The sequence below is a fragment of the Hemiscyllium ocellatum genome, chromosome 9 (assembly GCF_020745735.1).
Source record: "Hemiscyllium ocellatum isolate sHemOce1 chromosome 9, sHemOce1.pat.X.cur, whole genome shotgun sequence".
NCBI lineage: Eukaryota > Metazoa > Chordata > Chondrichthyes > Orectolobiformes > Hemiscylliidae > Hemiscyllium > Hemiscyllium ocellatum.
Window position 1 is genome coordinate 34,894,416 of NC_083409.1, and position 14,078 is coordinate 34,908,493.

A 14,078-nucleotide genomic window follows, 5' to 3' on the forward strand; every position below is an offset into this window, starting at 1 on the left:
TTCAGATCCTCCCTCAACCCTTTCCACTCAAAAGGAAAACTACTCCAGCTTATCTATTCTTCCTTCATAGCTGTATCTCGCCAGCGTCCTGGTGAATCTCCTCTGCCCCCTGTCTTGTGCAATCACATTCCCATGCTGGCTACTGTTGGGATAAATATGATGGGGGAGAGCAATAGGCCTCACCATGCAACAGCGCCACATCCCCCAACCTCCCCCAGCCCCTTTGGTCCTATCCAACCAGCATTGTTGAATTGAATAAGCACTTAGGTCTCATTTGCTGGTGACCTTCTCAGAGACAAAAAAAAACTGCAGCTGCTGGAATCCTGAAGAAAGGTTACACCAGAAACGTCGATTTCTCCCCCCTCCTGATGCTGCCTGGCTTACTGTGTTCTTCCAGCATCCTGCTTGGCTACCTTGGATGATCTTCATAGAGGAAGAAGAGGGAAATGAAGAGTTAGATGTGTAAATGTCATTAGAGCTAGGATGAGGAGGAATTTCTTCAGCCAGGGAGTGGTTACCTTGTTAAACACATTGGGTTGGAAGTTTGAGCTTGCTCGTGAAGGTAAGTTTCAATGGCTAGTGTATATTACCACTTGGTGAAGCAAGGGGGAGCCCATTATTCACCCTCTTCCCTAACCTCCCATTCACCAGAACTGGACAATGGACTGATCTAATGCTTAGGCGAAAGTGAGGACTGCAAATGCTGGAGATTAGCGTCAGAAGTGTGGTGCTGGAAAAGCACTGCAGGTCAGGCAGCATCCGAGGAGCAGCAAAATCGACATTTCGGGCAAAAGCTCTTCATCGGGCTTAGTCTACTCATGATTATAATGTATCAAAAATTTTATGAAATGCCAGATTCTGGTTTTGCAATACAAACAGAAATGAATGATGCACTTCTGTTATATAAATATGACTTTAGATTACTGAGTTGATTACTTGTTAAGCTAACTTCATGGAGGGAGAGTTTCAGATACACTCGATTAACTGTATCATTCCCACTCACTGTCACAATGCAACTTTACTTCTCTCTCTATGAAGGTGTAACTGTATTCTCGCTTGGTTTAACTGTCTCTTGTCTCAATCTCTCACTATTTCTGTTAATGTGTGACTGTATTCTCTCTCTCTTTCTCTGACTCTGTTAAGGTGTAACTCCATCTCCACATTGCTATCTAACTGTATCGCTGAATGTTTGCATGTATTGCTGCCCGCAGTTCCAAGGTGTACATGGCTGACCTGGAGTCATCACTTTACTACTCTCTCAAAGTGGAGGTGGGAATACATCAGGTGCTATCTGGAAAGAACCTCACTGCCCTGAAACACTTCATCGGTGTGCTCACAAAGGTTAGTTGCACAGTGAGTTTGGACATGTAATACTGAAATTTGAACTGTGTTGAATTTAACTGGAGTTTGTGAGCCAGGGACTAAGAAGGTCTCTCAGGCTGAAAGGTGTTGGTTTAAAGGACACCTTATAAGCTATCTTTAGCATTAATCTTTTTAAATACTTTTATATGATTTCCCTCATTCTAATTTCATAAAAGGTACTGTGGTGGATCTATTCCATGTTTTATCTCAAACTGTGATGTTCCATATGGGGATGAATTTGAAACTATTTTCATTTCAGTAGGATTTCATAATTCAGTGATACCTTGTAAAGGATTTGTTTCCAGCAGGGAATAAGTGCCTCACTGTGTCACTGCCTGCAGTGTCTGTTTGTTTCTCACTGTATGAGCTTCTAGTTTACTCAGCAAGGTGAGGGTCACTGTGTAAGTGTGGGATTTTCCATTAATTCTGTTGAGGCTACTGCCTGTCTCACAGTAATGAGTTTTACAGAACGAAAGAGCTAATATTGCTGAGTACCGACTGACTGCTGCGTGACTTTCAGCTCAATAACATTCTTGGTCCTGAGTAAATCTTTCCCAAATTTTGAGGCAAGATAATGATGAAGATAATATACTGGACATTTAAATTGTACCAATACCATTTGGTTGTCACATCACATTTTCGTGTGTGTTACATTTCGATGTTGCACTTTTTGATTCAATTAAATTTAATCTTCTCAATAAAATCAATAATGAGAGTTGAGCAAATGTACAGGTTGAGAGTAAGTAAGTTGGCAACATATCAAAAGTGAGGTGTTACGTCCTGCTGGGAAATGGGACAAGATTAATTTAGGATATCTCCTCATGGTTGGCATGGACAAGTCGGACGGAAGGGTCTGTTTCCATGCTGAACAGTTCAATGACTAACTCAAATCTAGAAATGAAGAAAAAATGAACTTGCTCAAATTTAAGGACGGGAGTTTCCTTACCTAGCTCCTCCATCTGCTGACCGTGAATTCTAAACAGGATCTTTAATAGAATGGGATCATTAGCAAAGTTACAATTTAATGCTAACATTATTAATGATCAGTACCTTGTATATTACCCTTTGTACCTCTGACATAAGGCCATCCTATATAGGAACAGGGGAAGGTCATTTGATCCTGTGAGCTTACTCCACCATTCACTGGGATCGTGGCTGGTCCAACACTGCTCATGTACACCTTCAAAGTTTGCTAAGTGCAAAATCAAGTGTCATTTTGCTATAATTGCAATTTCTATAAAAAATATTTTTGGTTTCTCTCAAATTATTTGAAAGCAAGCTGACCCTAGATTCCTTGAAAATTTAACGTCCCAGATACCACCGTCACCATCCTTGGATATGCCCCACCAGCAGGACAGACCCAGCAGAGGGGCGGCGCAGTGGTATACAGTCGGGAGGGAGTGGCCTTGGAGTCCTCAACATTGACTCTGGACTCCACGAAGTTGCTGGCTCCATTTTAAACATGGGCAAGGAAACCTCTTTCTGCTGACGAATCGGTACCCCTGTAAGTTGAGCAAAATTTGGGGCAAGCACTGAGGACGGCAAGGGCACAAAACATACTCTAGGTGGGTAGGGTGGGGGAGGGGATTTGAAACATCCACCACCAAGACTGGCTCAGCAGCAACATTACTGACCGAGCTGGTGGGGTCCGAAAGGATATAGCTGCTAAACTGGATCTGTTTAGGGAACCAGCAAGAGGAACCTGATCTCATCCTCACCAGTCTGCCGGCTGCAGGTGCATCTGTCCATGCCGGTATCACTAAGAATGACCTCTGCACAGTCCATGTGGAGACAAAGCCCCACCTTCACATTGAGAATAACCTCCATAGTGCTGTGTGGCACTGTTACTGTACAAAATGGGACAGACTTCAAACAGATCTAGCAACTCAAGACTGGGCATCCATAAACAGCAGCAGAACTGAACTCCAGCACAATCTGCAACCCCCATGGTCCAGCATATCCCCCTTCAACCATTGCCATCAAGCCAGGGATTCAACCCTGGTTCAATGGACAATGCAGGAGGGCATGCCAGGAGCAGCACCAGGCATATCTGAAAATGAGGTATCAACCTGGTGCAGCGACCAAACAGGACTACTCACATGCCAAACAGCATAAGCAGCAAGTGATAGAGCTAAGAGATCCCACAATCTATGGAAGCAAGCTCTACAGTCCTGCCAAATCCAGTCATGAATGGCAGTGGATAATTAACAACTTGCTGGAGGAGGTCGCTCCACAAATATTCCCATTCTCAATGATGGAAGAGCCCCGCACATCAGTACAAAAGATAAGGCTGAGACATTCGCAGCAATCTTCAGCCAGAAGTGTCGAGTGGCTGATCCACCTTGGCCTCCTCCGGTGGTCCCCAGCATCACAGATACCAGTTTTCAGCCAATTTGATTCACTCCACATGATAACAAGAAACAGTCGGAGGCACTGGATACTGCAAAGGCTATGGGCCCTGACAAAACACTCCAGCAATAATACTGAAGACTTGTGCTCCAGACCTTGCCGTTCCCCTAGCTAAGTTATTCCAGTACAGTTACAACCACTGGTGTGTATTCAACACTGTGGAAAATTGCCCAGGCGTATCCTGTACACAAAAAGCAGGACAAATCTAACTCAGCCAATTACCATCCCATCAGTCTACTCTCAATTGTCAGTAAAGTAATGGAAGGTGTCATCAACAGTGCTCTCAAACAGCACCTGCTCAGCAATAATCTGCTGAGTGACGCCCAGTTTGGGTTCTACCAAGGCCACTCAGCTCCTGACCTCATTACAGCCTTGGTTCAAACATGGTTCAAAGAGCTGAATTCCAGAGAGGAGGTGGGAGTGACAGCCCTTGACATGAAGGCTGCATTTGACTGAGTGTGGAATCCAGGAGCCCTAGCAAAACTGGAATCGATGGGTATCAGGGGGGCAAACTCCACTAGTTGGAGCCCTACTTGGCACAAAGGGAAGATGGTGGTTGTTGTTGTTGGAGGTCTGTCATCTCAGCTGAAGGACATCTCTGCAGAACTTCCTCAGCATAGTGTGCTAGGTCCCACCATCTTCAACTGCTTTCATCATTGACCTGCTCTCTGTCATAAGGTCAGAAGTGGGGATGTTCATTGCTGACTGCACAATGCAGCACCATTCATGATGGCTCAGATACTGAAGCAGTCCATGTTCAGATGGAACAACATCTGGGCAATATCTTGACAGAATGGCTACAAGAGCAGGTCAGAGGCTTTGGATACTGCAGTGATTAGATTAGATTACCTACAGTGTGGAAACAGGCCCTTCGGCCCAACAAGTCCATACAAACCCTCCGAAGTGTAACCCACCCAGACCCATTTCCCTCTGACTAATGCACCTAACACTATGGGCAATTTAGCATGGCCAATCCACCTGAACTGCACATCTTTGGACTGTGGGTGGAAACCAAAGCACCAGAGGAAACCCACACATACACAGGGAGAATGTGCAAACTCCACACAGTCACCCGAGGCTGGAATCAAACTTGGATCCCTAGTGCTGTGAGGCTGCAGTGTTAATCACTGAGCCACCGTACCACCCCAGTGAATATTTCACTTCCTGACTCCCCCGAGTTGGACCACTATATACAAGGCACAAGTCAGGAATGTCATGGAATACTTCACACTTGCATGGACGCCAACAACATTCAAGAAGCTTGACACCATCCAGGACGAAGAAGCCCACTTGATTGGCATCACACGCACAAGCATCCACTCCCTCCACAACCGATGCTCAGTTGCAGCAGTTGTGTGCTATCTACAATTGTAGAAATTCACCAAAGATCTTAAGACAGCACATTCCAAACCTACAACCACTTCCATCTAGAAGGACAAGGGCAGCAGATATTTGGGAATCCACCACATGTAATCTCCCTTTCAAACCATCTGACTTGGAAATATATCACTGTTCTGTCACTGTCACTGGGACAAAATCCCAGAATTCCCTCCTTAATGACAGCATCATAGAGAGTCTCAGAGATGTACAGCACGGAATCAGACCCTTTGGTCCAACTCACCCATGCTCCTCTGCAGCCCAATAGTAGCAAAGCTCCACCAAGCAGTTCTATACCGTCCAAGACAGCTGCAGTAATTGATTCTTGAGAACTAAGCTGTGAGATGATGACCATCTGAGACTCTGATTTATTTTTCCATTATCTAAACCACCTCCACCCAACCTCCAGAAAATCCCACCTCACAGAAGAAAACCAATTAGCCTTCCAACTTAACACCAAATTGTATGCAAGCTTCAGTTGATCAACTCTAGTGAAGAAAGTTAGCCTCGCTTTGACTTGCACCAAAAGCTGCGTCGGAAGTATAACTCGCGACACTCCATGTCTCTGGAACCCAGCCTTAGTTATGAGTTGGTGAGAGATGACAGTTCCTCAAAGCTTCAAGCTGCTGACACTGATGCCCATTCATGGTTGAAATTCAGTGGCAGCAGTGTGAGGGTAGCTAATAGCCTAAAGTTCTAGGTGACAGAGTTCAGCTTCGACACTGACCCCCACGTGTGACCTTTGCAGAGCAGCAGCTCTCTGTCCTGGCAGGAGGCTGTTGGGTCACCAGCATGTATCCCCCCCATCCCCCATCCACACCTCCAGCTGCTCTGTCAAGTTGAGCTGTTTATCAAGATTTGAATGCCTGGCCACTTTAACGACTGGTAAGTGGTCACAGAATTGACGCCTTGACCTTTTCAGTCCCACTGTCTGCAGGGGTCATTAGATGCATACAAAGGGACATGAGCCAATAGGAGTGGGTGTTGCATCTGCTTTCAAAGTGAAGAGGAGAAAAGAGAGATCTGGCTCTTCAGGCGGGGTCAGTCTAATTCCTTTAATAAGTCATTCCAGTCTACGAGGGAAACTCTTCAAAATGTCAAGCTATAAAAGGAGCAATTGGTGCAATTTTCCACAGTTAATGTGTTTAATATTTTGGTTTGTGTTATCACAATAAATAACAAAGAAAACGTGTAGAAACCAGCAAGAGCAAGTCTATTTTAAACTGAAAACATCTCAAAAATGGGTTGAATGAAATACATCACCACACTCAGCTCTCGCACCTTATCCCTGACTAGCATTCTTCCCTTCTATGTAGTCTAGCCTTGCCAGCAATAACTTGAATTTGTATACCACCTTTTTGCATTGCAAAATCTCTGAGGTGCACTATTTAATTTGACTCCAAGTCTGTTCTCCCCGCCCAGTCATTACAGTTTGTTCTTGGCATGTGCCCTGTCGGTGAAGAGGGCAGTGAGCTGATAGCACCACAGCTATGGCAGAGGCTGCAAACAAGTGAAGTGGGGGAGGATGTCCATATTTACTGACCCAGCTGGCATGCAATCACCAAATCTCCTGTTGCTCTGCCGTTCCTTCCTGAAGTACAACTTGGCCATCCACAGTGGTGGGAAGCATTTGATATTTAACTGGTTATGGTATCAGCAGAGGAGTGCATTAGCAGGAGAGACTTTAGCCAGCATTTAACTAGAACTGAACATCGCAATGATTTCTGACACCATGTAGGTTGATCAACCTTCGCATACTATAATACAATAGACAATAGGTGCAGGAGTAGGCCATTCTGCCCTTCGAGCCTGCACCACCATTCAATATGATCATGGCTGATCATCCTTAATCAGTATCCTGTTCCTGCCTTATCTCCATTACCCTTCATTCCACTATCCTTGAGAGCTCTATCCAACTCTTTCTTAAATGAATCCAGAGACTGGGCCTCCACTGCCCTCTGGGGCAGAGCATTCCACACAGCCACCAATCTCTGGGTGAAGAAGTTTCTCCTCATCTCTGTCCTAAGTGGTCTACCCCGTATTTTTAAGCTGTGTCCTCTGGTTCGGCACTCACCCATCAGCGGAAACATGTTTCCTGCCTCCAGAGTGTCCAATCCTTTAATAATCTTATATGTCTCAATCAGATCCCCTCTCAGTCTTCTAAACTCAAGGGTATACAAGCCCAGTCGCTCCAGTCTTTCAGTGTAAGGTAGTCCTGCCATTCCAGGAATTGACCTCGTGAACCTACGCTGCACTCCCTCAATAGCCAGAATGTCTTTCCTCAAATTTGGAGGGCAGAATTGCATGCAATACTCCAAGTGTGGTCTCACCAGGCCCCTGTACAACTGCAGAAGAACCTCTTTGCTTCTATATTCAATCCCTCTTGTTATGAAGGCCAGCATGCTATTAGCCTTCTTCACTACCTGCTGTACCTGCATGCTTACCTTCATTGACTGGTGTACAAGAACACCCAGATCTCTTTGTACTACCCCTTTACCTAACTTGACTCCATTTAGGTAGTAATCTGCCTTCCTGTTCTTGCCACCAAAGTGGATAACCATACATTTATCCACATTAAACTGCATCTGCCATGCATCTGCCCACTCACCTATCCTGTCCAGGTCACCCTGTAAACTCCTAACATCCTCATCACATTTCACCCTGCCACCCAGCTTAGTATCATCAGCAAATTTGCTAATGTTATTGCTAATACCATCTTCTATATCATTAATACATATTGTAAAATGCTGTGGTCCCAGCACTGATCCCTGCAGTACCCCACTGGTCACTGCCTGCCATTCCAAAATGGAGCTATTTATCACTCCTCTTTGTTTCCTATCAGCTAACAACTTTCAATCCAAGTTAGTACTTTGCCCCTATTCCATGCGCCCTAATTTTGCTCACTAACCTCCTATGTGGGACTTTATCAAAAGCTTTATGAAAGTCAAGGTACACTACATCTACTGGATCTCCCTCGTTCATCTTCAGAGTTACATCCTCAAAAAATTCCAGAAGATTAGTCAAGCGTGATTTCCCCGTCATAAATCCATGCTGACTCTGACCTATCCTGTTACTACTATCCAGATGTGTCGTAATTTCATCCTTTATAATAGACAGCAGGATCTTTCCCACCACTGAGGTCAGACTAACTGGTCTATAATTTCCTGCTTTCTCTTTCCCACCTTTCTTAAAAAGTGGTACAACATTAGCCACCCTCCAATCCGCAGGAACCGACCCCGAATCTATCAAACTCTGAAAAATAATCACCAACGCATCCACGATTTCTCGAGCCACCTCCTTCAGTACCCTGGGATGTAGACCATCAGGCCCCGGGGACTTATCAACCTTCAGACCTAACAGTCTCTCCAATACCAATTCCTGGCAAGTATAAATTCCCTTAAGTTCAGGTCCTTTCGCCACTGTTACCTCAGGGAGATTGCTTGTGTCTTCTCCAGTGAACACAGATCTGAAGTACCAATTCAATTCTTCTGCCATTTCTTTGTTCCCTGTAATATATTCCCCTGTTTCTGTCTTCAAGGGCCCAATTTTAGTCTTAACCATTTTTTTGCCTTTCACATACTTAAAAAAGCTTTTACTATCCTCCCGTATATTTTTGGCCAGTTTACCTTCGTACCTCATTTTTTCTCTGCATATTTCCTTCTTAATAATCCTCTGTTGTTCTTTAAAAGCTTCCCAGTCCTCCATTTTCCAACTTATCTTTGCTATGTTATACTTTTTATTTTTTTTTAGACTTACAGTGTGGAAACAGGCCCTTCGGCCCAACAAGTCCACACCGACCCGCCGAAGCGAAACCCACCCATACCCCTACATTACCCCTTACCTAACACTACGGGCAATTTAGCATGGCCAATTCACCTGACCCGCACATCTTTGGACTGTGGGAGGAAACCGGAGCACCCGGAGGAAACCCACGCAGACACGGGGAGAACGTGCAAACTCCACACAGTCAGTCGCCTGAGTCGGGAATTGAACCCGGGTCTTCAGGCGCTGTGAGGCAGCAGTGCTAACCACTGTGCCACCGTGCCGCCCACAAGCTTTATATGTTCCTTAACTTCCCTTGTCAGCCATGGCCGCCCATGCCTCCTCCTAAGATCTTTCTTCCTTTTTGGAATGAACTGATCTTGCATCTTCTGCATTATGCACAGAAATATCTGCCAAAATTCCTCCACTGTCATCCCTGCTAAGGTATTGCACCATTGAACTTTGGCCAGCTCCTCCCTCATAGCTCCATAGTTCCCTTTATTCAACTGAAATATTGTCACTTCCGATTGTACCCTCTCCCTTTCAAATTGCAGTTTGAAGTTTATTGTATTATGGTCACTACTTCCCAATGGCCCCTTCACTTCGTGGTCCCTGATCAATTCTGGTTCGTTGCACAATATCAGATCCAGAATTGCCTTCTCCCTGGTAGGCTCCAGCACCAGCTGTTCTAAGAATCCATCTCGGAAGCACTCCACAAAGTCTCTTTCTTGAGGTCCAATACCATCCTGAATCTCCCAGTCTACCTGCATGTTGAAATCCCCCCATAACAACTGTAGTAACATCTTTGTGACAGGCCAATTTCAGCTCCTGATTCAACTTGCATCCGACATCCAGACTACTGTTTGGGAGCCTGTAGATAACTTCCAAAGGGTCTTTTTACCCTTAGTATTTCTCAGCTCTATCCATTCTGACTCTACATCCCCCGATTCTAGGTCCCACCATGCAAGCGACTGAATATCATCCCTTACCAACATGGCCACCCCACCCCCTCTGCCCATCAGTCTGTCCTTACGATAGCACGTGTAACCTTGAATATTCATTTCCCAGGCCCTGTCCACTTGAAGCCACGTCTCAGTTATCCCCACAATATCATATCTGCCAATTTCCAAAAGAGCCTCAAGCTCATCCACCTTATTTCTCATACTTCGTGTATTCATATATAGTATTTTTAATTTGTTACTGTCCTCACCCTTCTCATCAACTCCTATTTCACTCAACCTTTTTTGAGTTTTCTGCTTCATTAATACCGTTGTCTTTCGTGATTTCCCTTGTTCTAACTTTCCCTTCAATTTCCTTCTTAAACATCCAGTTTGTCCCCTCCCCCCGCTACTTAGTTTAAACGTAGCTGTGTTGCAGTAGCAAACCTGCCTGCCAGAATGCTGGTCCCCAACCTATTAGGGTGCAAACCGTCTCTCTTGTATAATTTATGCTTACCACAAAACATACCCCAATGATCCAAGAACTTAAATCCTTGCTTCCTGCACCAGTTCCCCAGCCGCACGTCAAGTCCATTATCTCCCTGTTCCTGGCCTCACAGCCCGAGGAACTGGAAGCAAACCGGAGATAACCACGCTGAACATCCTCCTTTTCAGCCTTCTTCCTAGTTCTCCGAAGTCCCGCTGTTGTATGTTCCTCCTCTTCTTCCCGACATCGTTTGTGCCGACAGGTACCACCATCTCTGGCTCTTCACCCTCGTCCTTGAGGATTTCCTGCACTTTGTCTGTGATGTCTTTAACCCTGGCACCAGGAAGACAACACACCATCCTTAAGTCCCGTCTGCTGCCACAAAAACCCTGGTCAGTTCCTCTCACTATGGAGTCCCCTATTACCACGGCTCTGTGCAATGTCCGACTCTTCTGCTCTGCCTCCCTGCCAACGTTTGATTGACAGACCTGGCCGCCTCGCGGACTGGCAGTGTCATCTGTCTCTACTGTTTCCAAAAGATTCCATTTGTTCCTGACAGGTACTTCCCTGGGGGTCTCTTGCACCTGTCTCCTCTCTGCCTTCCTCATTGTCTGCTCTCTTCTGGTATATTGAACAAGATGGTTGCACCCCCATTCCTGGCCTGGTCCTGTAATAATATTCTAATCTTACACCAAGCCAAAATCCAAATTCCTTGCAAAGTTTTTTGTGATATAGTGGCACAGAGATGTACAGCATGGAAACAGACCCTTCAGTCCAACTCCTCCATGCCAACTAGATATCCTTAATTAATCTAATCCCATTCTCCAGCATTAGGCCCATATCCCTCTAAACCCTTCATGTACCCATCCAGATGCCCTTTAAATGTTGTAATTGTGTCAGACTCCACCACTTCCTTTGGCAGTTCATACCATACACGAACAACCCTCTGCATGAAAAGTTAACACTTAGGCCCCTTTTAAGTCTTTCGCCTCTCACCTTAAACTATGCCGTCTAGTTACCCTGCTACCCTGGAGAAAAGACAATGTCTATTTACTCTATCTATGCCCCTCATGATTTATAAACCTCTATCAGGTCACCCCTCAACTTCCAACACTCCAGGGAAAATAGTCCCAGTCTATTTAGCCTGTCCCTATAGCTCAAATCCTCTGAACCCAGCAACGTCCGTATAAATCTTTTCTGCACCCCCTCAAGTTTACTAACATCTTTCCAAAGCAGTTGAGTGCGCTATCCCCAAAGTGGCTGAACCAATGTCTTGCACAGCTGCAACATGACCATTGTCGAATAAAGGCAAGCGTGCCTTTTTGGATGGTTGAGGATTCAGTGAGATTGTGAATTGGTAGTATGTGGGATAGGTGTCTCGATGGCTAATCCAAACTTATTAATGTGGGGCATGCTGAGATGCCATATAACTGTACAGATTATCTGCAAAGGAATAACATCTAATTTGCAGTTATGTCATGGGACCTAAAATCATTAGTTCAAATTTTTAAAACACACATTTAATCCAGTATCATGCCAAATATGTTGATGCAAAAGAAACCTTCCCACGGAGAGCAGTTATGCATCTGCCCTGCTTCCCTTTTTGCACACACTGTCCACTATGGATAGTGCGATATAGACAGAGATCTCTGATTTCTACAGGCGGTAATGGTCTTATCCAAGTGCTGGCCTCCACACCCCAAGGTTTGGGGCACAACGAGGCCAGAGATCCTGAGCTGCATTACACACGCCCCTTCCAAGTAAGGTTACTGAATAATATAAGTGTCAGCTGAAGGGAAACCTTGGGCTTTCTGTAGTGACTCCCACTCTATGACTGTATGACTCTATGACCATCCCTCAAGAAAACAGTCAGTTAGCGTGAAGAGTCACTTGGGTGTTTGTCAATGGATGACACTGTAGAATTGCACCCTATTCCGTGGCAAGTTAAAAGGGAGGCGGTTGGGAGATGAAGTCAAAGGTAGGAATGGGTTCATGCAATTATGGGAATTCGCACTATCATAATAAGGAAAGTGAACCAGAGGTTGAGTGTGATTACAAGAAGCACAAAGCCCAGGGAGAGGAAAGCAAATGGAACTGCATAACTTGGGTCCGGCTGGCAGTGATTTTTAAGATGGCTGTTCATTGACATCACTGAGGAAAACCTAGAAAGTCAGAAGCCACATGACACCAAGTTATTGTCCAACAGGTTTATTTGAAATCACAAATTTTCAGAGCACTGCTCCTTCATCAAGGAACTATGCAGCTGCACCCCAAGGTCTCTTTGTTAGGCAACACCCCCCAGGACCCAACCATTAAGTATATAAGTCCTGCCCTGATATACCTTTCCAAATTGCAGCACCTCATATTTATCTAAATTAAACTCCATCTGCCACTCCTCAGCCCATCGGTCCATCTGATCAAGATCTCATTATACTCTGAGGTAACCTTCTTCATTGTCCATTTCAGTACCAATTTTGGTGTCATCTGTAAACTTACTAACCGTACCTCTTATATTCACATCCAAATCAATTATATTAATGACAAAAGCGGTGGACCCAGGACTGATCCTTGCGGCGTACTGCTAGTCACAGGTCTCCAATCTGAAAAACAACCCTCCACTACCACTTTTGCCTCTTACCTTCAAGCCAGTTTTGTATCCAAATGACTAACTCACCCTGGATTCCATGTGATCTCACCTTACTAACCAGTTCACCGTGCAGAACCTTGTCACACACCCACCAGGCAATGATCACTCCAACATCCTGAGGTTTATGATTGACCAGAAACTGAACGGGGCTCAACATGTAAATACTGCAGCTACAAGAGTAGGTCAGAGGCCAGGAATACTGCAGGTGGGTAGCTCAGTGAAGCACACCACTGGAGTGTGATGGAATAATCTGCACTGGTCTGGAAGAGTGCAGCTCCAATTACACTCAAAAAGCTTGACACTCCATCTAAGCTAAAGCAGTCCGCTTGCTTGGTACACCATCCACTACCTTCAACATTGGCTCCTGCTGGGCCAGGAATTTGGTTCTGAAATGTTGCAATAATGTTTTCAAAACCATCCATTGACTCGCCACTCCCAATCTTGGCAATCTCTTGCAGTCTGGTCTCCGCTGGTGAATCCCCTATTTTAATCCTACACAAATGGCAATCCCATTTTCGGTTGCATGGGCCTCAAGTTCTGAAATATCCTTCCGAAACACCTCAACCTCTCTGTACCTCGCTTTCATTTGCTAGGCAGCCTAACTTTTTAACCAAGCTTTTCATCACCTGACCTCAAACACTCTGCCACTTTGGATTGTACTTTATTTTGCGATGCTGCTGTGAAGCACCTTAGTGAGTCATTGTTGAAGTCAGAAGGATCATTTAAAATAATAACTCTTCTCTGGGTTTCCTTTCTGCTTCCAATTAGGAAATGTATGTTTATGGGTACTTTTACACAATCATTTTTGGGTACACGTTTATGCACAGGTGGGACTATGTGTACATGTGTGTCTGAGTATGAACATGCATGTCTCTCTGCATCTACATTCACCAGCAAGAAGGCTCTACCACAGCATAGGTTGAGGACAAATTGCCCCATGAGAGGTTTTTGAAATCCTATTAGTGGAGCAAGCAGCGTAGACTGAGGCCACTGATTCCATCGTAAGCTTAGACGTAGGTCACTGGAGAGGAAGGAGCCTGTTCAGTTAACCGTGGTAATCTTGTTTTTAACCCTGTTTGTGGTGAGTGTTCTCAGA

General features: G+C 45.0%; 1 protein-coding gene across 2 annotated transcripts in view; it reads left to right on the forward strand.

Moving 5' to 3' along the window:
- lhx4 (LIM homeobox 4) overlaps nucleotides 1–14,078 on the forward strand; it is a 288,742-nt gene that overhangs the window by 78,873 nt on the left and 195,791 nt on the right. For both annotated transcript variants that reach the window (XM_060830122.1, XM_060830121.1), the window contains exon 8: nucleotides 1,212–1,341. In XM_060830122.1, the coding sequence (XP_060686105.1) occupies nucleotides 1,212–1,341 (130 nt within the window). The remainder of the gene's footprint in view (nucleotides 1–1,211; nucleotides 1,342–14,078) is intronic.